A 26,668-nucleotide genomic window follows, 5' to 3' on the forward strand; every position below is an offset into this window, starting at 1 on the left:
GATCCTCAGCTCCGAGTCGGCCTACTACAAAGCTCGAGGTCTTCAGACAGCTCGAGGCCAAGTCCCTATCCCATGATGCATGTTGAGTTACCCCAGATCTAGTTTGCCACGGCAGCAGATCGGAGGTTTCCAAGCATAGCTCAGGCCAGTATAGCTTTTTCTATAAAAATTCTAAATTTTGTCTTTTATATTAATAGTTATTGATAGTTATTTCTAGTTATAACTTAGATCTTTTATAGCTTAAAAGGTTGATAGTTCTCTTTCTCCCTTTGGCCTTCGTTTTTTTATAGGCCTTTAGTATCCCTTCCCTTCTTGGTGTGCCTTATATAGATGATTAGAATAGCTTAGTATAGTGTTTTACAAGCATTTATAGATAGTTAAATATGTGTGTGTGTGTGTGTGTGTGTGTGTGTGTGTGTGTGTGTGTGTGTGTGTGTGTGTTTATACAGTTATCTATATACAGCCCATTTGTTCTTTTTTAGGGGCTACTTACACCTTATATTATAGTGTACTTTAAAAATTGTTAAAGTTTGTCTGTGTACATTCTTGCTGAATAATTCAAGTCTTTGTGGTATAGTAGATAGTGTCATGGCTGACCAGGATAAAGACAAACATCTCAAGTCTGGATTTAAAACATGTCCAAAGTATGGACAAAAGATGTCAGTGAAAGATAGTCACATAAATTGTGTTTATTGTCTTGGAGCCTTGCACTTGCAAGAGAGCTGCTCCATTTGCCATTCTTTTTCTAGCAGAGTATTAGATGAGAGAAAAAGAAAACTCATTGATAGAGGACTTTTAAAATCTTCCTTTCAGGAAGCTTTGCGTGACCAGGATAAATCTAGCCAGTCTCCAAAGTCTTCTAAGGTTTCTTCTTCTGATGTGACAAAATCTAAAAAAAACGTTGACGTCGGCTCCACAGCCTTCGGAGCCGAGCACCTGTCTTTTCAGAGCTGGTCCCCAGTCCTGGAACCGGTCTCAGAAGTACTAAAGTCTTCTAATCTCCAGTTGGTACCAACCTCCATACATTCATCTCGGTCCTCGATCAGCCTATCTGATTTGGATGTGGATCGTGTGGTGCAGAAGCTTCTACAGGCACTGGTGTTTGCTAAATTTTTATCGGCTCCAACCCAAGTGGTTTCAGAACTGAAAACTGTTATGCCATCGACTTCTTTACGTCCTCCAAGCCATACCAGTCCATCTGAGCCGGAGGAGTTCGACCTGATGATTGTGGAGCCTTCGGAGCCGACGCCTGCTCCAGTGCCATCAGTTCCGTTTGCTCAGACTTCCTTGGCACCCATCCAGGAGTCTAGGAGCCGACACTCTCCAGTCGGGTCCAGGTAGGATAGTCGGACTGACCTGTCGGTTCCGACTTTGCTTCTCGGGGCCTCGGCTTGGATGAGTTCGGCTCCTACCTCTGATTCGGAGCCCACTGTTCCGGTGCTGAGGGGCTCGGTTATGTCTTCGGATCCAGAGGTTCCTTCTCATTGAAGCAGAGTTCCCTTTGAAGGCATGAGGAGAGTAATGTCCCCAGGACATCTACAACTTCAGGTCCAACTACCTCCTCCCCAAAAACACCTGTGTCCACTTCTGCCTCACAGATCCCTTTGAAGCGTAGAGACACCAAGCCTCAGGAAGCCCCAGTGGGTGGCCCCTGCTCTTCTGAGACCTCACCAGAAATTCCTACTAATGAGGTTCCCAGGAAGAGAATTTGCAAGAGGAAGCACCTAGACTCCCTGCAGTCTTTCACATCTGACACCAACTTAGATGAATCAGAAGGGACCCCACGGTCCCCCTCTGAAGATATCTAATTTGCAGATATATTAGAAATCCTTAAGCAGAGGGGTGGCTGGAAGCCAAACACCCCTACTGAAGATGAGTCGGTTCTCTTGAAGGCTTTCGGGTCTCAACCCTCCACCTCTTGGGTGTTTCTGCCCTTCGATGAGCTCATGGAGCTGGTCTCACGAAGGGCGTGGGAGTCTCTGGACACCATGGAGCCTGTCCCTAGGAGGCCCAATAAATTTATTTTCTGCTTTTCTGCCCCTCAGGATAAGTCCTTTCTCACTAAGGGAGTGTCGGTTGATACCATGGTTGTGCCAGCAGCCACCAAAAAGGAGATGTCAGAAACGTCTTCCTCTATCCATCCTCCTAACAGAGACTCTAGGATCATGGATAGATACGGGAAGTGCATGTACAGTTCAGTGACTTTTGCGATGCATTCACTGAACTGTCTCACATATTTCACAAGACTGCAAAGTGACCTCCTAAAAGAGCTTGGAGATACTCTTCAGGGTACGGTAGCTGCAGGAGCTTCAGACAAAGTTGCCTCCCAGCTTGCTACCCTCAATTCCATAGTGAACTCGTCCATGCTTCTCATCTCAGCTGATGGAACGAGTAGGGCAGCGGGTACAGGAATTGCTCTCAGGAGATACTCCTGGATGCACTTATGTTCCTTTGCGGAGCCCTTTAAGTCATCCTTTGTCAGCACCCTTTTTGATGTCTCGTCCCTTTTTGGGCCCAACGTTAAGGAAACTTTGACCAGGTGTGAGCAGGAAGGAAAGACTCTGTCTGCCGTCGGAGTCTGTTTTTCCACCCCTACTAGACTCTACCCCAAGGGTCAAAAGGGAGGAAAGATGTGGCTCCGAAAAGCCCAAAGAGCCTTTCTGGACACGTGGTGAAACCCCTCCAGGGGCAGAGGAGGGGGCAATAATGGAAGATGCCTTCCTCGCGGCAGAGGGGGTCTGCAAAACCAGGGTGACAAAGACCAGTTCTTTGGAAAGCCCTACCAGAGCTCCTTAAAGGAGGCCCAACTGTCCTACTCTGGAGGCAGTCGGGGGGTCACTTATCTTTGTATCCAGACGCCTGGCTCAAAATAACAAATGACATCTGGGTACAAAGTATACTTTCCAGAGGATATTTGATTCCCTTCGCCATTCCCCCTCCATTGACAACAAAAATTCTGGACGTTCCACCCAGTTACAGGGAACAAGCAACAGTAGAGGTCCAAACGTTGCTAAATAAAAGAGTCATCCAACCAGTCCCAGCAGACCAGACAGGATCCAGAACTTACCCAAGATTCTTTTTAGTTCCAAAAAAGACAGGGGACTGGAGACCTATTTTGGACCTCAGCAGACTAAACAGATCTGTCAAGAAAGAGAAGTTCCGGATGGACACGCTTCAGTCGATACTTCCCTTCTTAGGGAAAAACAATTGGATGTGCTCGATAGATCTCCAGGATGTGTACTACCATATAAAAATGGCCAGACCATCCAGGGATCATCAGCGCTGCCGGCTGGGAGCCAATCATTACCAGTTTCGAGCCCTGCCCTTTGGTCTCAATACAGCCTCCAGAGTGTTCACCAAATGTATGGCAGTGGTCATGGCTCCCCTGAGGCATTTAGGATTTCAGGTGTTTCCGTACTTAGACGATTGGCTCCTCACCACCACCACCAGGCATCAGCTAATACAAGCCAAGGACACCACTCTTACTGTTTGCAGTCAACTGGGCATTACCATAAATTCAGAAAAATCTGCCTTGTCGCCATCGCAACATATCATTTTTATCGGAGCAGAATTGGACACCACCACTTTAAAACTTCCAGCAGAAAGGATATTACTACTTTGTCAGCAAATCCAGAACATCATATCCAGAGACAAGGCTCCAGCATCAGAAGTGCTAAAGTTGTTAGGGATGATGGCAGCTGTAATAATAGCGATACCGTTGGGTTGCATGCACATGCGGATTCTGCAATGGCTGCTGTTCACTCAGTGGTCTTATCAAGAGCTCCCAATGTCTCATCTCATTATCATAACAAACACATGCAAAAAGGATATTCGGTGGTGGATGACCTCTCTACAGGTAACGATAGGTCGTCCTTTTATCCTACCCTCACCATCGGCCACAGTGACCACAGACGCTGCCCTGGTCGGGTGGTGGGGGGGCATTTTCAGGGAAGAACAGCCCAAGGCACATGGACTGATTAAGAGACACATCTGCAAATCAATGTCCTGGAGATGAGAGCGGTACTTTTGGCATTGCAGTACTTACAGGACTCTCTCCCTCTGGGGACAATTGCAATTCAGGTGGACAACATGTCAGTGATGTTTTACTTGAACAAACAAGGAGGAACCAGGTCCTATCCCCTTTGTCGAGAGGCCCTAAGAGTATGGCAGTGGGCTACATCCACCCAGCGCTTTCTGATAGCAACGCACATCCCTGAGAAATCTAACGTGATTGCAGACAAACTGAGCAGGGCAATTTTGTTGTCTCACGAGTGGTCCCTCAAAAAGAAGATAGCGGAGAAAATATTCTGCAGATGGGGCCAGCCTTGCTGCGATCTTCTTGCTTCCCACATGCACACAATGCAGAAGCTACTTTGCCCTGATTCTCCCTCCTGGAGATTCCTCAAGGGACACACTCGTACACAATTGGCCTCCAGGTCTCCTCTATGCATTCCCACCAATTCCCCTGATACCCAAAGTACTACAAAAAGCAAAAGCCCTGTGAAGGGCCATCATTCTAATAGCCCCTCATTGGCCTCGTCAGATTTGATTCTCCTTCCTTCAACTTCATCTGTTAGAAGAGCTTTGGATTCTGGACCCAGTAACAGACCTTCTGACGCACTCATGGGGGGCTCTTCATCCCTCCCTTCAGTCCCCAAAATTGACAGCTTGGCTGCTCCAGTTCCCAACATAGCCAGGTTTCATAACCTCTCAAACGAAACGCAGCATATTTTAATATTTTCTCATAAATCCTCTACTAGGAAGTTGTACCTTAGCAAATGGAGGATATTTTCTATATGGGCTTCTCAGAATAACATTGATCCCTACCAAGCCCCCATTTCCTCTATATTAGAATTTTTGACTATGCTTTTCAACAAAGGAGCTGCAGCAGCTACAGTTCGAGTACAGCTTGCCACCATATCTAATTTTCATCTTGGCTTTGAAGGATTGAACATAATGTCACACAAGCTATCCAAAGCCTTTCTCAAAGTTACCTTCCACCTTAGGCCACCAGTGAAATCCCCTTATACCCCATGGAACCTAAATTTAATGCTTTCATGCATTATTCTCCCACCTTTTGAGCCAGCATCCTCATGTGATTTGAAATTTTTGTCTTGGAAGACCATCTTTTTAGTAGCCATCAAGTCTGCCCGAAGAGTATCAGAGCTACAGGCCTTGTCCATAAAACCTCCGTATTTGGTTTTCAATGCTGACAGAGTGTCCCTGTGAACAAATCCTTCATTCTTACCTAAAGTTTGTACTGAAGCTAACCTTAACCAAATCATAGCTTTACCAGTTTTTTTTTTCCCCAAACACTCCCAACAACTTAGAGTATATGCTGCACAAGCTTGATGTTCATAGACAGCTTAGATTTTACCTGGATAGAACCAAAGAGTTCAGAAGATCAGAACAACTTTTTGTTTCCTTTTCAGATTCTAGGAAAGGGTATGCCAGTGGCAAAAACAACACTATCTAAATGGTTATCTGATTGCATCATGTTGACTTAGTCAGCTACCAATTTACCTTTACAACACAAAATTAAGGCTCATTCTACCAGAGCAGTGTCCACATCCTCTGCCTTTTCTGCTAGGCTTCCCATAGACAATATTTGTGCAGCAGCCACTTGGTCAAGATCTCATGCCTTTATCACTCATTACAAAGTTGATAGGGCCACCCGAGAAAGATTGTGCTTGGGACGCTATCCATCTGTAAGAATGAACGGCGAGATAGAACAACTTCACATAAAGAAGTTATGTACTCACCATAAGGTTCCATGTGAGTTGTTCATCTTGCCTTCATTCTTACTTCCCACCCTCCTACCCTCTCCAGGGTTTTTCGAGGACCGAGATACTAATAGATAGTGATAGAATGGCATATGGTATTGTTAGAGGAAGCAAACAAGATCTGAGGTAACTCAAGGTGCATCATGGGATAGGGGCCTGGCCTCGAGCTGTCTGAAGACCTCGAGCTTTGTAGTAGGCTGACACGGAGCCAAGGATCAGCCCCGAGCCCATCTGTAAGAATGAAGGCATGATGAATAACTCACATGGAATGTTATGGTGAATACATAACTTCTTTTTTCTTTACCTGCACTAGACAGAGGCTAAGTATTAGACTTGTTTTGTCCATCATGTAGTCTTTAAAGTGAAATCTTTCAATATCTTGTATGCAGCATGATTTGTGAATAAGCAATGTTAGACACCTATAGGCATCAGTATTATGTAACTAGAGAAATGCCTGTTGGTATCAATAGGTGTTAATGAGTTAAAACAAAGAATTGTATTAAGAAAAGTTAGTAACTTCCACAAGGTTAAGTAAACAGTAAAATTTGCTAAAGCCATAGCTGATGCTGAAATCCTAGGTTTGTTACACTGCTATAATTTTCAAGTATACAGTTAATCTTCTGCTATTACTATACTTCCCTTCATTTTTGAAGTTAAATTTCCTGGTATTTCCTTGGGTATTTAGCTCTAATTCCTGAAATCCAGTACATATTTACAAGTTCATTTTTCAGTAATGACCATGCACTTCATGCCTTTATAATCACCATACAAAACAGTGACCCCTTCACTTCTGTTGAAAACTATAACTTGCTATTACTGTATATTTTTTGTATTTAATCTAGTAATACTATCTTGTAACAAATACGTTTCTTGTAAAAGAAAGCCACATGTGGTTTATGCATTTTTTTAATATTTAACAAATTCTCCCTTTCGCCTATTGTTAATGAAGATGCCATTAACATACAAGAAGAAACAGATTTTAAAGAAGCCATCTTATATAATTCCTATATGTATTGCTACTACTAATTGCTATTCTACAATCTCTGTAGTAACTAGATCCTTAAAATAATGGCTATATGAAAACAAAAGTAAAAGTATTGTCTGAAAATTAATTTTATTTTACATAGAGACAAAAGTAAAGAATTAATAATGTTAAAGATAATTAAACGGCATGTAAACCAGTCCCCTGTCACAGAACTTACAATTTTTTGTTTGCATAGAAATCCCCAAGTGAACTACACTTCTCATCCTCTTTTACTCTCCTACACCCATGTATGCTAGTTGCCCTTTGTTTAAATATGTAGACCATTATATGTGTTATCAAATAAATGTTTTATATAGGTTATTTATAATTACACAATGGCTGTCCATTATCATTCAGAAACGAACACACTGATTGGTCAGCCCAGTCAGCATGCTCATTGTAAATCGAGCATACACCAATAGAGAAAAATCCGGATGCCTGGACTTTCTTCTATTAATATGTGCTGCAGAAGTTCTAGTTTCCTGTAATTTTTAAAAAGTATATAAATAAAATTGTAAATCTGAAGATTTCAAAAGAACAAAGAGATGGGACAGAAATAATACAAGGATAGTCAAGTACATTATGCAAAACTAGAGAAATGTACCTAATTATCCTTATATTTTCTGTGTCCCTTTTTTCTTGTATGTTTGAAGTGTCCGGATTTCAATTTTCTTTTTTAATTAAAAACAAACAAAAAAAAAAAATAACTGAGATATTCTTTTTTTTGTTGCTTCCTTTCCACCGTACTGATGTACTGTGTAACCAAGGGAATGCAAGTCCTATACCCATGTGCAGTAAATTAAGAAAACCCCATGATACTGCGGAAGACCGCAGAAGAGTACCACGGTGCCGTAATACAAGGACATTCTTTAAGAAAGGTAAGTAACTTTTTTCTTAAATGTCATTTTTGAATAACACTAACCCATGCTTGGCTTTGTTTGATCATGAGGGCTTTGCCGTCATCACCAAACCACACCAACCATGGGCAAATCCATCATTACCCGCACCCAGTCATGGGTTATTACTATAGTATATTATAAGAAAACTCTCTAGTTTATAATGGATAAGAAAGAAATAAAAATCTGTTTTGGTTCTTATTATCATGTATTTCTTTGTATCCATTTAAATATGTTTAATCTTCAGGTTCACTGGTAGTTACCAGGTATTCAGTCAAGAAGACCATTGAGGAGGATATCCTAGCTTCCCAAAAGCTCCAGAGTGCTGTCTAGCCAATTAACCCACTCAGAGTCACACAATAGGTGGACAAAGGCAATGGGAATCAAACGCTGGACCACAAGAAACAGCCCACAATCTAAAACCACCACATCAGTTTGACAGACCTCACACTCTCCCTAAAACTCATCATTAAGTTTCTCAGGTCTGTTCAAGTTCCTCAACATAAAACATGCCACCCTCCCTGACATCCAGAGTAACCAGCAACCACAATTTATGCAAAGCTAAAGGTACCTATATAACAATCCTTCAATAACCCTGTCTGAAATCTGAAAGCACATATATTTCCACTTCAGCCAATATGTTCCAACAGTATTATACAGAAAATATTGAAATCCTATGCTGTAGGATCTTCTGTCTGCTTGGGGTCTTAGTGGGTAATGCAAAGAATAAATCTTACCAAGCTTGTCAGAAGGGGACAGCACTCTGATTAAGCATGAATCAATGGTGGGCAACAAATGTCTAGCCCATGCCATAATGGTATCAAGTTTGCTTTTTGTTTATTGTGAGCTGGAGGAGTTTTATCTTGTGTACTGACTTTGGGTGCAGTAAAAGAGAGTGCATATTTAATTTTGGGTATTAATAGGTTCAGACTAATAGCTTGCTTGCAGTCTACAATAGAAAGATTATGGAGTGTATAGTTAATTTTAAATTATTTTAGGACTTTACCCACATTTCCATGGCTTCCTGTTGAAAGTATGAGACCATTACTGAGAGTCCCATCACTTTAAAATTTTAGCTACATTTCCTTAAAAACTGCTAATTATGAAACTTACTGTTAAACCTTTAAGGCATTTCTGCAGGAAGGGCATTTGCTCCCATACACCTGCCCATATGAAGGTCTTTACCTCTACCCCCCATTACGTATCTCTCTCTGTTTCTTTTCTGCTTTACAGTTCAGTCCTACTGTGTAGGAATGCATCCAGTGCAGTGATGTCATGAAATATTCTTCTAAATTCTTTACCTTCCCTCAGCATGACCAGATCATCTGCACAAATGATAAGATTCATTCCTGACATGTCAACAGCTAAGTTATAGGTAAAAGGGAAAACAGTATGGGCCCCAGTATTGAGCCGTGCGTACCCTGTAGTGAAGGCCTTGGTCTCTTAACTGGCTCCTCCAAATGTTATATAAAATCTTCTACTTTAGGGAGTTATTTAACTAACAAAGAAAGAATAAAACTCCGAACTGCTGAATTCCAAAAGATCCGCTTACACACACAGCAACCTGAAACTCTGCACTTTATTGCTTCTCGGCACTTTATTGCTTTAAACGCTAAAAATTACAGACGTTTTTCATTTAAACCTTTGTTTAAACTTCATCAGAAATTGGCAAACACCGGTTTACTTGAATGCATTCAGTTATATAGCCATGTAGCAATCAATTAATCCGTGCCCGCCAAAATTCAAACCACTACAACAAGTGTTTAAAGCCACAGTACTTATTTCGCAAATGTGACTTTTAAAAATACCATAAAAATTTCCTAAATAAATTTCTTGTTGTCTGTTTTAATTTGATTAAATATTTCCCCCCGGGTTCATTGACACACTTGTTCCGCTGTGTATGTTCGTAAAAATATGTTTAAAAACGGAATACTTATATATAAATAAAAAGAATAAAGTTGAATGTCATTCATGTTACGAACTAGATATTACTATACAGTATGAGATCCGAAATGTTTGTTTTAAGCTAATTCTCTTAGAATCATTTATTTTAGTTCTAAACATGAATAAAAATGTTTATAACCACTAAATATGCTCAGCATCTTATGCAAGACAATCGCTATAGACAAATTATTATACGTAATTTGTATTGAATGTTAAATATTGCTGATTAAAAATTAGCAGTAGGCATTTCCCTAAATTTATTCAAATGATAAAATTTATATGATAAAATATCTTACATATCAAAATTTAACTTCATTGGAATGATATAATAATTGTAACTATTATTACTAAATCTGTTCGTTTTATGTAACACTTATATTATGTATATTATGGGCAGTTATAGAACCATAAACACTAAACATACATTAAATATTAAAAATATAAAAAAATATGATTGATGTATATATAACATCCATAAATAATTAACTGAATGAGTAAATTAATGAATAATAAATAGATAGATAAATAAATAAATAAATATGGGGCATTATTATTATCAATTCTTATTTTTAATTTTTTATTTTTTATGAAAATTGTTGAATATATATAAAAAGGTAATAATTATACTTATAATTATACATATAATTATCTTTCCAAACTTCTTAGTTTTAATAAACTACTTATTGAACATTTTTCATTTAAACCGGGGTAAGTAAATGCATTCAATTTGATTTGCCATAACAATTCACTTTTCTCTAACAGTAAATTGAATGGACCTCCTCTCATATCTTGCTTCAGTTGAAATATGACTTTGAAGCAAAATTTATGATTGGGATATTCCATTACATGCCTTGACAATGCATTGTGTTCTTTTTGTAAATTAATGCTTCTTATGTGCTCATACACCCTGTCTCTTAGCCTCCGCTCCGTCTTACCGATATAGAAACAGGGACAACATTGACAAGAGGCCAAATACACTATTCCTTTAGAGTTACAATTGAATTTCCCCTTTATGTAAATTTTGTAACCATTAATAACTGATGAAATACCTGAAGACATGTAACAACAGTAAGGGCAATTTCCACATTGTCCCATCCCTCTAGCCATTATTACTGCTCTATTATTATGATCTTTTTGCAGAATATTTTTTAGGTTAGATCCTTTCCTACATATAATTTTAGGCATCGATCCTAATTTGACCATTAAAATATGGTCATCTTTAAACATATTCCAGTTTTTGATTATTATTTCTTTGATGCTGTTAAAATCCATGGAAAATCTTAGAGGATACATGATGCATTATAATTTTCACTGTTTGGTGCTTCTCTTGGTGTTATATACCCTTCAACGATATTTTCACCTCCTGCCTCTGATATGGTAACATCTTTCCATTTTAATATTGGAGTGAAGTAGCCCAATTGTCTTTTTGTTTTGACTTCTTCTAATATAGGATCCAGGAAGCTAGGAGGATATTGTCTATTAGTAAACATCTGTTTTAACAGCAAACATTCTTTATCAAATTCTATATCAGTTGTAATCATATGTGCTGCCCTGACAAGTTGTCCTTTTACTACTGATTTTTTCTGGTGTATAGGATGTTGGCTAGAGAAATGCAGGAATTTATTGGAGTAAGTTGATTTCCTGAAAATCTTCGCTTCATAACTATCGTTTAATGTGTTCTTGCTTAATCTCACATCCAAATAAGCTATAAATTCTTCATTGAATGCGTGAGTGAATCGCAAAAAGCTGGTACTCATATTGAAGAAGTTTATCATGTCTATTGCCTGATTTTCATTTCCTTGAAAAATTATTAAAATGTCATCTATGAATCTAGCGTAGAAAATTATCTTATCCTTGAATGCCATATTATTAAAGATGAAGTTCTTCTCCCAATAGGACATGACTAGATTCGCGAAACTTGATCCACATGGGGATCCCATCGCGACTCCTTTTGTTTGTTTATAGAATTGCTTGTCAAATAAGATGAAATTATATGACAAAATTATATCCAGCAATTCTCCTACAAGAGCTATCTCATCTGTTTGTGCATTTTTTGTTGCGTATATTTTCTAGTACCCATTCAATGCCTTGTTGGTGAGGGATACTAGTATATAGTTCTTTCACATCAATTGAGATGAAATTATTCTCTTGCTGATACTTTAAGTTGTTAATCTTCTCCAGAAAATTCCATGAATCCTTAATAATCCATTCATCCTTAATGACAAATTTTTTAAGAATTAAATCCACATATTTGGCGCAAGCATATGTAGAAGCATTTCTACCATCCACTATTGGTCTAAATGGTGGATTCTGAATACTTTTGTGGATTTTTGGCACTCCAAATATAGTTGGTACTTTTGGTGCTTCTATCATTAAATAGTTGAAAAGATGGATGTCAATTCTCGCTTCTATGAACAATTCATTCAAAAAGCTTTTAATGAATTGATTAGCTTTGTTGTATTCATTAATTGATGATTTCTCATAAACATCTGATGTAAGATGAATGTTTAGTTTATTTTTATAATCCACCATGTCCATTATAACTATTCCTCCTCCTTTATCTGGATTCATAATTCTGACATCAGCTGAAATTAATGTATTGATGTTATCTCTCTCTTCTTTAGATAAATTATAGGAGTACTTATGCTTTTCCTGATGTAATTGTCTCACATCTATCTCACACATTTTTTCAAATGTGTGAAGTGTGTTATGTAAGGGTGGATTATAACAACTAGCTACTCTCAATGGATTATTAACTGGGTCCTGATCACCCAAAAGCTGTTTAAGATTCAATTTTCTTACAAATAACTTGATGTCACATATGGTATTGGCTATATCCATTCTACTGGAGGGTACAAAGGTTAAACCTTTAGCTAAAATATTGGCTAATTGTGTGGTAACTGTAAACGACGAGTAATTGTAGACTATAAAGTCTTGCTGTGTATTTTTTACTAAAACCACACCGCTAGATTCTATATCAGATGTTATCTCCTGTAATTGTGGTTTTTCCTTCTGTTCCATTGTTTTCGTTGATTTCGTCGTGGAAAACCCTGTCCCTTATTGGATGTAGATGGTTGTTGGTTATTATTACCATTGTTGTTAAAATTATTGTTCTGGTTGTTAATGTTGCGTTGCTTTATTCTGTCACTTCTTCTGATGTTATCTTCCTGTACCTCATCTAATTCACCATCAACATGCATGTCTTGTTCTTGTGATTCTTCTTCATGCATTACGACTCGATCATTACTAGTAGTCTCATGTATTTGTGTGTCGTTGAATGCATTATACTTTACTTGTACATGTATCTTCGGTGGTAAAGGGTATGCTGTACCAGTTTTATATTGAGCTTGATCTCTTTGTATTTTTTTAATCTTGTTAATTCTTATTTTTTGCAAGTGCTGTTCGATGCTGTGAAAGCATCGTTGATAGTCATACTTATATCTTAAGAAATCAACGTGTGACTTGATTTGTTTGTCTATGTTTTCTATTTCACATTCCAAGTCTTTCATCGTGGACGTATAATGTTTTGTCATTGTCTCCAATAAATGTAAACCATTTTGGTTGAATAATTTAATCAAGTCCTGATGGAATGAAGAACCTGGTATTAACCCCGTAGGATATTTCCAGGTTCTAAGTCCTTTAGGGACTATTTCTAATCTTAGACATTCATGAAAATATTCAATTTCCAGACCTAATTTCTTGTATTTTAACGTGCTCGAATCTAAGTTATTCAATAACTCCGATAATGGTACTTCTCTTTCACTTTCTTGTATTATTCCATCATTTATTATGTTATTTTCCCATAATCCCATTGGTGCCATTAACCAGTCTTTCAAGTTGATCGTTGAATTGATTGGTGAAGGCGAAGCACGTATGTGATTATTAGAACTTGTTCAGGTATTCTCTCTAAATTGACTAGTGTTATTAGCACCATCTTCCAGTTGTGTTCTATGATCTTTGCTTGTATTAGATATCTGGATTTGTTGTGGCTGTTGTGTTAATGGAGCATTTACAGTTGCTCCTTGTGTAGATGTGCATAAATTAATTCTTTGCCCCGGTGTGATGTCTCTTCCTTCGACTTGCTCCATATTATTACATGATAAACAATTCTGTTCTGATTGTCTATGCTGCTCCGTTGTTGACACGACCATTCGGTCCTGTAATGTCTTGCTTTGCTGCATTGACATCACTAGGTCGAGCCTCTCATTCATATGATCAAGTTTTTGAGAGAGAAGCTGGACCAAAATAGAAAGTTCGTTACCCGATCCACTATTTCCTTCTTGTGGACGGTTGAAAATCCCAGACATGTTGTCCAACGAGTTATCTGGTGTGCCGTTAGCCATAGCGGAATCCTTAGATACACAAACCAACAAAGAAAGAATAAAACTCCGAACTGCTGAATTCCAAAAGATCCGCTTACGCACACAGCAACCTGAAACTCGGCACTTTATATTCATGTCCTATTGGGAGAAGAACTTCATCTTTAATAATATGGCATTCAAGGATAAGATAATTTTCTACGCTAGATTCATAGATGACATTTTAATCATTTTTCAAGGAAATGAAAATCAGGCAATAGACATGATAAACTTCTTCAATATGAGTACCAGCTTTTTGCGATTCACTCACACATTCAATGAAGAATTTATAGCTTATTTGGATGTGAGATTAAGCAAGAACATATTAAACGATAGTTATGAAGCGAAGATTTTCAGGAAATCAACTTACTCCAATAAATTCCTGCATTTCTCTAGCCAACATCCTATACACCAGAAAAAAATCGGTAGTAAAAGGGCAACTTGTTAGGGCAGCACGTATGATTACAACTGATATAGAATTTGACAAAGAATGTTTGCTGTTAAAACAGATGTTTACTAATAGACAATATCCTCCTAGCTTCCTGGATCCTATATTAGAAGAAGTCAAAACAAAAAGACAATTGGGCTACTTCACTCCAATATTAAAATGGAAAGATGTTACCATATCAGAGGCAGGAGGTGAAAATATCGTTGAAGGGTATATAACACCAAGAGAAGCACCAAACAGTGAAAATTATAATGCATCATGTATCCTAAGATTTTCCATGGATTTTAACAGCATCAAAGAAATAATAATCAAAAAACTGGAATATGTTTAAAGATTACCATATTTTAATGGTCAAATTAGGATCAATGCCTAAAATTATATGCCTAAAATTATATGTAGGAAAGGATCTAACCTAAAAAATATTCTGCAAAAAGATCATAATAATAATAGAGCAGTAATAATGAATAGAGGGATGGGACAATGTGGAAATTGCCCTTACTGTTGTTACATGTCTTCAGGTATTTCATCAGTTATTAATGGTTACAAAATTTACATAAAGGGGAAATTCAATTGTAACTCTAAAGGAATAGTGTATTTGGCCTCTTGTCAACGTTGTCCCTGTTTCTATATCGGTAAGACGGAGCGGAGGCTAAGAGACAGGGTGTATAAGCACATAAGAAGCATTAATTTACAAAAAGAAGACAATGCATTGTCAAGGCATGTAATGGAATATCCCAATCATAAATTTTGCTTCAAAGTCATATTTCAACTGAAGCAAGATATGAGAGGAGGTCCATTCAATTTACTGTTAGAGAAAAGTGAATTGTTATGGCAAATCAAATTGAATGCATTTACTTACCCCGGTTTAAATGAAACATGTTCAATAAGTAGTTTATTAAAACTAAGAAGTTTGGAAAGATAATTATATGTATAATTATAAGTATAATTATTACCTTTTTATATATATTCAACAATTTTCATAAAAAATTAAAAATAAGAATTGATAATAATAATGCCCCATATTTATTTCTTTATTTATCTATTTATTATTCATTAATTTACTCATTCAGTTAATTATTTATGGATGTTATATATACATCAATCATATTTTTTAATATTTTTAATATTTAATGTATGTTTAGTGTTTATGGTTCTATAACTGCCCATAATATACATAATATAAGAGTTACATAAAACGAACAGATTTAGTAATAATAGTTACAATTATTATATCATTCCAATGAAGTTAAAATTTTGATATGTAAGATATTTTATCATATAAATTTTATCATTTGAATAAATTTAGGGAAATGCCTACTGCTAATTTTTAATCAGCAATGTTTAACATTCAATACAAATTACGTATAATAATTTGTCTATAGCGATTGTCTTGCATAAGATGCTGAGCATATTTAGTGGTTATAAACATTTTTATTCATGTTTAGAACTAAAATAAATGATTCTAAGAGAATTAGCTTAAAACAAACATTTCGGATCTCATACTGTATAGTAATATCTAGTTCGTAACATGAATGACATTCAACTTTATTCTTTTTATTTATATGAGTATTCCGTTTTTAAACATATTTTTACGAACATACACAGCGGAACAAGTGTGTCAATGAACCCGGGGGGAAATATTTAATCAAATTAAAACAGGCAACAAGAAATTTATTTAGGAAATTTTTATGGTATTTTTAAAAGTCACATTTGCGAAATAAGTACTGTGGCTTTAAACACTTGTTGTAATGGTTTGAATTTTGGCGGGCACGGATTAATTGATTGCTACATGGCTATATAACTGAATGCATTCAAGTAAACCGGTGTTTGCCAATTTCTGATGAAGTTTAAACAAAGGTTTAAACGAAAAACGTCTGTAATTTTTAGCGTTTAAAGCAATAAAGTGCCGAGTTTCAGGTTGCTGTGTGCGTAAGCGGATCTTTTGGAATTCAGCAGTTCGGAGTTATTTAACTACCTGACAAGTCACTCAGCAAAACTCATTCTTTCCAGTATGGCTAGTAAATTTGAATGGCTTACCAGCTTAAATTATATTTTGATGTTAGCAAACATGGTTCAAGTCACTATTTTCCCATATTCCTGGATCGGGCATCTGTAGAACAGCAGATTACTGTTAAAGTATGGTGCTGTCACCCATTCTAAAGCCATGTCAGCAATGGGCCTACAGATCATACTTACAAATATGTTCTGCTGGTTATAACTACACTGTTTTTTAGTATTTTTGTTAGAAGTTGTTGATGTGCATTTGGCAGGAACTCCTGAGAAGATACAGTTTTGACTGCTTTGGAATAGGGTTGAATAAGGGCATGACAGCAATGGATTAGAGGCATTAGGGTTACCGAGGATGTTGGGTAAAGCCTGTTGGCACTGCTGTGGTTTTCTGATTCTCCTGTTATCTTTGGAAGCATGGCTGGACCACACTGATAACTCTAAAGTTATCTTGGCATGATGTATCACAGGATCCCAATGTCTATCAAGATTTAATGAATAATGTATGGTAATTCGATAATAGTGTTTGTTTTCTTCTGAAACAGTTAACTTTGTCTGTGTTAGTCATCATCTTATCTTCTTCCTCTGGCTTAGAAATTCATGATGATGTGTTGGCTGTTCACATCTTTTCCACCTAAGCCACATATATCATCTCTTTCCTTTACATTGTTTTTAGGAGAAGAATAGAACCAGCTGCACTTATTCTCTCTCAGTTTTTTGAATCTTCAGAGAAAAGGTTCATCCTGTGTAGATCCCAGGATATGCAGAAATGTAGTAAGTGCAGACAACATCTCCTTTATTTAATACAAATTCATGTTTATCACATCGAGCTCTCTAAGCAAAGCCTTTCAATTCCAGTGGGGAAAGATAAGCCAAAGACGTATATTGTTGGAGCTTTATAGTGTTTAAATGATCATTGACAGGTAGTGGAACTGTGATGATCACTTAGTGAATTGGCATGTATCTCCGTCATCTTTTTTTTGTAAAGTCCATTAGTGAAGACCAGCCACTTCAAGTATGCTTTTCTCCTCTTATTAGGGTTTGGCTTGGTAGGATCATGGACCGTCTTCATGTGGTTATTATTCCAAGTAGTTTTTCTAGTGCACTCAGATTGCTACACATTCATTTTAGGTGGACGTCTCCAAGTTACAGATATATATTATGGACAGTTACCCCTGAAGCTGGTCTATCAGTGACAAAGGAGGAGAGTATGCCATCCTAACAAGTAACTCAAGTGACCAACTACCATTGTTTTTATGACCATTCAGTTTGCCTCATCCTTTATTGGGAAAGGGATTTATGATTGACCTGGTTTGCAGCTTGCACTTCACCAGCAGAAGACCCCCCCCCCCATGTTCATTGCTGTCTAGAGACGTCATAATGTACTATTCAGATGAACATTTAACTTTTATCTTTTAACCAGGACTCAGAGACTATAAGAATGTCAGGTTTCTCCAAAACTATCCAGGTTTCCAGAAACTCCCATTTTTATTAAGAATTTTATATTCAGAAGAGCAATATTGAAATTCCTGTCTTCATAGTAAAGATTTCTAATACTACTAGAGAAGCTGAAGAAAATGCTGTTTGAATATCACACTGTTTTATGGCTGTCATATTAAACAAGCAGAATGTGTTCTTATGTTCTTTTTAGTCATATGTCATAACAGCAACTAATGGGGTGTGAGGAGGCCTAACGTGAGTTACAGCAGGACTAATGTTGGCATGCATTGGTTTGCTCTGCATCTAAAATTTTCCTAGGTTACTAAACCCTTCTTATTTACCCATAATGCTCCTCATCTTAACCTTCCTCTTCAGATTGCCTTTAATGTGCTGAAAAGCAGACATGTCTGAGAATATCCCAAGCAACTCTTCATTGTTATGGTAAAATAGTTCTTCAGAATTTTGTTATGCTCTGCTGAAATCTATGACTTCTTGGCTTACCATAATGATAGATCTTGTTGAGCAGGTCCTTTCTTCGTTACATATCCATCCACCTTTCCACTTTTTTGTTCTTCTTCTAGATACCTGTATTTTCATTACCTACTTTGCACAGCAATGTTATGGGTAAAGAATGGAGGAACAAATTAGCCTTGAAACATTTTAGATGCCAACTTACATAATACCGAACAGCATTATTGTTACTTTAGATCCACTGTTCATACAGATCCATCATTATGGTAAGTATGTAACTATCACATGTAATTCATTAATTTAGCATACATAACAATGATCTTTCTTGTGATGTTTGGGGATTATTACCAATGGAAGGAGAAACTAAAATAACATATCTCATCTTGCATAACAAGGACATTTTGTTTGTATTGCATATCCAGATAGATGCACGTGTAAGATGTATCTTCACAAACCTGTGCAGAAGATTGTTATACAGTGCCATTCTATCATATTTTGAATTTTATGATTGTTCATGGAAAGAACATATCTGTCATTCTTAGCAGTTTTGATCTAACTGCATGAAGTTTAAGGTCAGTTTTGTGATATTAAGTTTAATTTTCAATGTCCTGTAAGACTCTCTGCTTTTAATAGTCTTTAAAAAACAAAATAAGATTAACATATAGCTGTGGGATAACTGTTTCTTGGAATCATCTATTTCAGAATCAAAAAATTCATGATTTGGAAACCAAAGTGATTGAAGCAGATACTGCCATGACTGAACTAGAAACTGCAGCAACTCAGCAAATGCATGGCCTTGCTCTGCAAAGTGAGCATTCATTAGATCTCATACAGAAGAAACTGTCATTGGCTAATTCACGCATAGAGGAACTTGTGACTTTTGTAAAGGTATGTTTGGATAAAAATAATGTAATTCCTCAAATAAAAATAATTCATTCTAAATTCATGAGTATCCACCAAATCCATGTACTTTTGAGGAGGCTTCTGAAATGAGTCCCTTATTAACTTTCTCACTTTCTGTCATCCTTCAAATGTGACTTCTCCCCTATATCTATGTCATAGAAAGTAACATTGTAAAGAATGTTCATCATTTTGATTCAGGTAATTTCTTTGTGTGTGTGTGTGTGTCTGTTTATATGTATGTACATATATATATATATATATATATATATATATATATATATATATATATATATATATATATATATATCTATAGCTCTACTACAGTAAACCGACAGCTCACAAGATCGACACTGATAAGACCAACACCGGATAACAGACAGCCAAAATACCATACGTTTAAAACAGTGACAACTCATGCAACCGACAATTGCTAAGCATATTGCTAAACATATGTACAGCATCCATCAATACTGCACTATACAAGATGTTCAATACACTCCACTTAAATCCCAGGAAATATTCCAACGTGACAGATAATATGACAGACATCCTAAGTGTGATAGGTAACCCGGAAGTATATATACCACATGATAACCAGCAAATAACGTCCCACACTGAAAACAGCATGGCCGAAGTTATTGCTGTAGCACCAGGAACGATTGGGGAGATGTATTCTACAGTAATGTCCCAAAAAGGCAAGCAGCACCTGGTTATTGAAGGGTATTTATACCATGTAGAAAGGACTAGGCATACCAAACGATACTGGGCTTGTAAATTGAAAGTAACTGATGGCTGTAAAGGTAGAGCTGTAACCACCCTGCATCCTGCAGGAGACATGTTAAATAAAACGGTAGCACACCCTCACCCAGGTGATCCCGGGGAAATAACTAAGGTATACAGTGTGTAGTGACCTAAAATGAGAGGCAAATACATTAGGGATACACCGTGTCTGTTAGTAGAGGATGCTGTACAAACAACATCCTTAGACACTGTAGACAGCATTACCAACAGAAGAGCATTGTTACAACAGGTCAGAAGAGTTAGAGCAAAAGGGAGAGTAGGGGATAACACTGATGAGCTAACTCTACATACTATACACTTCACTGATTATCTCCTAAAAAACGGAATGTTTGTTAGCAAAACAATGTCTGATGTTACCAACAGACACCGCAGTAGTGGTATTCAGTACTGTGAAGAACTTATACGATCTAAGTAAGGCTACTATTTGGCTTATGGATGGCACGTTTTTTTTAAAAAAAGATGTCATCATCCGGCAACTATATAGCATACATGGCTTAATAAAGTGCGGCACATATAGCAAGACTGTACCCCTACTGTATGCTTTAATGTCGAAAAAGTCATTCAAGTCCTACAATTACTTATGGCATTCCACATTCCATTTATTGTCAGAACAGGGATTTGAGGTGGCAGTGAAGTTTGTGTTATGCGATTTTTAAATCACAGCACTGAAAAGTGTACGGTTAAATATACCCGGAGCCCAATCAAAGGGCTGTCTCTTTCACTTTGGCCAGAACATCTGGCGTAAAGTGCAGTCCCTGGGGTTAGCATCATCCTACAATACAAACCCTACCTTGCAGTTACATGTGAAGTCACTCGTAGCCCTAGCATTTCTCACACAGTCAGATGTGATTGCCACTTTTGAAATGTTACAGGGGGTGTTTCCCGCAGAGGGTAAGGACCTTCTGTGTTATTTCTCCGATTGGTACATTTACGGAAAGAAACACAAATTTAATACTCGCACCTCGGGCAATATAAGGTTTCCACCACTCTTTCCAGTTACATTCTGGAATGTATCAGATTTAAATGACCTATTCCTGCCACGCACTCAGAACTCCGTTGAGGCATGGCACCGTAGACTGAAGTGCTTGCTAGGTGCACAAAACACAGACTTGCATGTTCTACTGCTAGCTTTAGTCCGTAAACAGAATCGTGTTGATGAACTGCGGATACAGATGGAAACAGGATGTCCTCCTTCTCCGAAGAAAAAGACACTTGTAGCCCGGCATGAACAATTCAGGACTGTAATGTTGCAGAGGACGTGTTACACCAGCCTAGACTTTGTGAAAGCCATAGCTCTGCTACTAAAATGTAATACATGTAATGTTTGCCTGTGGTGTTTACTACTGGCATGCAGTGCTTGAGTGTTCACTACATGGGTCAGGAACTTTGTGTTCTACAACGGGATAACTTTTACTATGGGATGTTTTACGCCTGTTAATGATGTATATCCACTACTTTGTTTGGCACAGTTTGCACAGCAATGGGAAGTGACTGTCAGTTATGAGATGTGATGTTTTTGTTTCTACATGGCACTTGGATACACGATGTGATGTTTCCGTTTGTACATAGCACTTGGATATACTGTTTGTGTTCGTTGGTGTGGGGCTTGCTATTATATTGTCGGTGCTGTGAACGTCGGTTTTCTGCATGTCAGGTTTGTAAGTTGATGGTGTTTTGGGCTGTCGGATATTTGGTTGTCGGTCTTATCAGTGTTGATCTTGTGAGCTGTCGGTTTACTGTAGTAGACCCATACATATATATATATATATATATATATATATATATATATATATATATATATATACATACACACACACACACACATATAAATATATATATATATATATATATATATATATATATATATATATATATATATATAAAACTGCAGTGGTGGTGCTGCGGTAGCATTGTCACCTCACAGTAAGATGCTGTCCGGTTCGATTCTCAGCTAGAGCGTCTTCTGCGTGGAGATGTGCGTAAATGGGTGTACCTTCGTTGAAGGTTGTGCGTCAGAGCTGGCAACTCAGTACATAAAAATCTACTGCCAATCATTAGTGGACCGGAGTTCCGCTGTGGCGACCCCTAACCGGAAAAAGCCGAAAGACACAACAACAACAATATATATATATATATATATATATATATATATATATATATATATATATATATATATATATATATATAAAATAATAATATTTTAAAAACACCTGGCAGCACATGGCTTGACAAAAAAAGTACAGAGGACTGTTGAGCATGTCCCTTAACTTAAGTACAGGGAATTCCATGTGTACTATGAGTCCCATAAAACAGCATACTGAGATTTTTATGTAGCAGGAGGGGGTCTATGTTATATCCTCGATTGCTTAAAAAAGCGAACGCTGATTAATCAAACTTATTTTCGCGAAACTGAAAAATATCGAAGCAGCAGAAACTCTAATTTTTTCCTAGGGAAAGAATTTGGTTGTCCGTTTCTGTTGCTTCGGTATTTTTAGTGTTACGGTGGAAAGTTACCGGTCGGTTTCAGGTAAGTGTGCGATTGTGTGGATGTGAGTGTTAGGGTGATTTAGGTGAGTTAGGGTTAGGGCTCGGGTTAGGTGCGTGTGCGATTGAGTGGTCATGAGGGTTAGGGCGGATTTAAGTGAGTTAGGGTTAGGGAGCGAGTGAGGTGAGTGTGCGATAGTGACGGACCTTAGGGTTAGGGTTTGAGTTAAGGTAAGTGGGTAGTTAGTGGTGTGTGCATAGTTTAGTGTAGGGTTAGGTATCAGATTTTAGGTGTATGTGTGTGGATTTCTGCTTGTGTGGTGTGCTTGTGTTGTGTGTATGTGTTTTGGATCAGATATTTTTTTCCCTGGGAAAAAAAATCGCTGATCTGACAGTTCGAGATTGTAAGCTTTCGCTTAATTTAGGTCAATCAATCAGCATTCGCTTTTTTAAGCGTTCGATGATATAATATAGACCCGCAGGAGGCAAGGCATGAATCATACAAATCCAATAACTAATTAAAAAAAATGTTTACTGCAGTTCAAAGGCTCCCATGTTGAGTCACCTCCTGCTTATGGGTATTTGTTGTGTATTGAGTATATGCCTTCCATACTTCTTGGACTTCACTTTTTTTACTGATGGACCTTACGGACACATGAGTTTCTATAATTCTCTTGGCCTACAATGTGTTCTTTGCCTACTTTGGGCTGCCTACAATTCGTCAAACATCGCGTGTAGCTTCTGTCATGTTGCCCTTTGGGATTTCAGCATTTTTTGCAGTGACGTGTTTTCTGGGGTTTTGTGACTCACTTCCATATTAATACACCTTCACCACAGTATTCTGTATACAAAACAGTTCAGGTTCCCAGCCGTAACGCTTTGTAAGTATTTGTAGCTTTATCACCCATGGCATATTATACTTACAACATGGACCTTAACTATTTCCCACTTTACTAATGACTATTTCAAGAATTCTTTGTCGTTACTATTGATAGTTTTGGCTCTTTTGGTCCCTTTTTCTGTAAAAGATTATTTCTCTAAAATGGTTTATATTTATTCACATGAAATTTTCAGAGGTTAATGCTGGGTAATTTCCTTTATAGTATCATTAGATTTTGATGCTTGTGTTTTAGGAATGGAGCAGCGGGATCTTTAATTTTAATACAGAATATTGACATTTTTATGCCTCAACATTAAAACTAATAAAAGCAAGACTGGAAGAATCAAACTCAGCACTACTGGAAGAAGGTTATTTGCATTTCTGTGCTACAAAGCAGTTTTCATAGGTGGGTACTAGGTTATCGGCCCTAGGGCCTATACAAGCCTAGCCAAACAATTCCCCAGATATTTCTTCCCACAATATTTACTTCCCTGGACCCCTGTCTAGCAGAGCGACTGACGTGATACCCAGGGTGAATTTCCTATCTCCCATCCAGTCGTCAAGGTTCCTTTTGAAGACGGCCAAGGAGGCACTCTGCCTGACATGTATAAGCAGTCTATTCCAGAGAATGGGGAGTATCTGGGTCAGGAACCTATCCCTCCAGCATGTTTTGTTCATTGTGATGACAAGGTTTAGATCCCTGGCCATGTGTCTCTGAGGGATTGGGATTTCTTTAAGTGGAGCATGTCCAACAGCTCAGGGTTTGACATGGCCTTGTATGTTAAGCATAGATCGCCTCTGAGTAGACGATATGCCACAGAATATAGCTGGAGTTTTTTTAGATGGTCAGCATAGGCCATCTGCTTTAGGCCTGTGATTCTTTTAGTGAGGTATTTCTGCAGCCTTTCCAGCTGTTGCAAATGTCTTGTGAGGTACATACCAAACAGGGCGTTGTACTCTATAATGGGTCTAATGAGGGATAAGTACAGTGGGACAATGACCTCCTTTTTTCTGGATGAAAAGCCCTTAGTGATGAGGTGTGCCACATAGAAGGATTTCCTGACTGTTGTGGCAATGTGGTTACCGAAGGTGAGACCACTGTCCACCTGTGTCCCTAAGTCTCTCATCACACTTTCGGTGTTTAGTGTACTGCCACCTATGTGGTAATTCATGGGTACATGGGTTTTTCCCAAAGGGGATAACTGTACATTTCTTGGCATTAAGCTTGAGCCCATGGCTCTGGCACCAAGCATATGTTTCTGTAAGGCCCTTTTGTAGAATATCCACATAATTTGGTCCCAGGACTGAACCCTGAGGTACTCCACTTGTCTGGAGCTGGATTTGGAGTCAGCTACTTTTACAGTCTGGGTTCTGTCAATAAGCCAGTTGAGAACCCATAGAGTGACATAGGGATTTATGCTGAGCTTAGTAAGTTTATCTATGATTCCAGAGTGGGGGATGGTGTTGAAGGCCTTGGCGAGGTCCACATAGGTTATGTGGTTCACCTAACCCTCGTCCACAGCTCTGGAGACTGATTCAAAAAAGTCAGTCAGGCTCAGGAGACAAGATCGGCCCTTCACAAACACAAACTGGGTGGGGTCCAGTGTTTGAAGGTTGCCAATGTCTTTGTTTATAATTTCCATGATAATGTGTTCCATGCCCTTGCAGATTAGGCTCGTCAGACTGATGGGACGGTAGTTCCCAGGATCCAAGGTGGAATCTACCTTGTAGAGTGGGATAACTGTGGCTGTGCACCACTCAGTGGGCATGAAGCCTGAGGTGAGGCTATGATTAAACATGACACTTATTGAGGTGCCAGTTTATTTTGTAGTTTATGTAGTACACAGCTCGGGATGTCATCTGGTCCCATGGGTGATGTATTCTTAACTTTGGAGAGTGTGGTTTCTCCCTGTGTGGTCATGATTACCAGAATTTGGCAGTTGTTTGGTATTGAGATGGGCCCTTCAGGGGGTGAGAGGGGGGTGAAGTTGGCACTAAATCGATCTGCCAGGATATTGGCAATATCCTTGGGATCAGTTGTATAGTTTTTTTATGGCAGGGGACCACCATATTGGTTACCTTTTTTTTGGAGGAGAGCGTTTTGGTTCAATTTGGGATGGCACAATTCATGCACGATTGGATGTGCTCATACAGTGCCTTAGTGTAGGACTCAGCAGTCAAACTTTCAACTCCCGTCTGCATGGGTGCCATGAAGTTCGTCACTTCTGACTTAAGTAGCATGACGTTGGCTTTGGAGAAGTTTTTTACAGAGGTTTCCTTACTGGGGGTTGGTGTGGGATGTGGATGTCAAAGGTGATTTTCTTATGGTCAGACCTGACCATTGAGGGGGTGACCACTGGTGTGGAGCATCTATCTTCCCATGTTGGTAATGACCAGGTCTAGGATATTGGAGCCCCTGGTGGGACAATGGATTATTTGATCCAGGGCATTGGAATTTATGAATTCCAAGAACCGTTGGGAAAAATTGTTGGCACCTGAGTAGTTTTCCCAGTTAATGGCAGGTTAGTTGAAATCACCCAGTATTAGGGTGTTTGGTTGTATCTTAATATTTTCCAGTATGTTTAGAAAGGTGTAGTCGGAATCTTGGGACATGGAGGGGGATCTGTAGCAAGCTACAATTTGGATTGCAGTCTTGCCTAGTGTTAGTTGCACCTGGAGAATTTCAGATGCATTGTGCTGGGCAGCTAGCCTGGAGGTGTGAATATCCTTGGTGAATATGGACACTCCTCCACCTTTAGTGTTTCGATCTTGGTTTGGTGGCCGAAAAGTGTGGTAAGAGTTGTAGCCTGGTATTGCAGGGGTGCTGTCTGGAGTCTTGAACCAGGTCTCAGTTACTGCATAGTTTTTGATGTTCTCCATTTTTAGCAGTGCCTCGAGAGAGTGCATTTTGAGGTTTAGCCTTCTAGTATTGAGTAGCATTACCTTCAGATTTTGCATGCTTGTATCTGTTACGGTGGTGATTTTGTCCTTTGAACCTTGTCTAAAAAAGGCACTATAGGGATGGCAAGAGCTTTAGCCAGTAACCTGAATCCCAGGGGTGACAGGTGCAGACCATCTCTGGCAAAGCATTGTGGTTTGTCAGTCATTTCGTCCCAGGCAGACAGATACTGGATCCCCTTTGAATGACACCAGAAGCTTAGCCAATTGTTGAAGTCAATCATTTTGTCCTTATAGTGTGGTATCATTCTGGGTGAAGGCAGGATGCTAC

At 38.3% G+C, this 26,668-nt stretch overlaps 1 protein-coding gene across 1 annotated transcript in view; it reads left to right on the forward strand.

Annotated features, from left to right (window-relative positions):
* Positions 1–26,668, forward strand: part of CNTLN (centlein) — a 3,122,808-nt gene that overhangs the window by 2,686,501 nt on the left and 409,639 nt on the right. Inside the window, exon 23 of the mRNA XM_044061293.1 lies at positions 19,074–19,259. Within this exon, the coding sequence (XP_043917228.1) occupies positions 19,074–19,259 (186 nt within the window). The remainder of the gene's footprint in view (positions 1–19,073; positions 19,260–26,668) is intronic.

Source organism: Protopterus annectens, chromosome 2.part0 (genome assembly GCF_019279795.1).
Source record: "Protopterus annectens isolate FY-2018-M chromosome 2.part0, PAN1.0, whole genome shotgun sequence".
NCBI classification, from domain to species: domain Eukaryota; kingdom Metazoa; phylum Chordata; order Ceratodontiformes; family Protopteridae; genus Protopterus; species Protopterus annectens.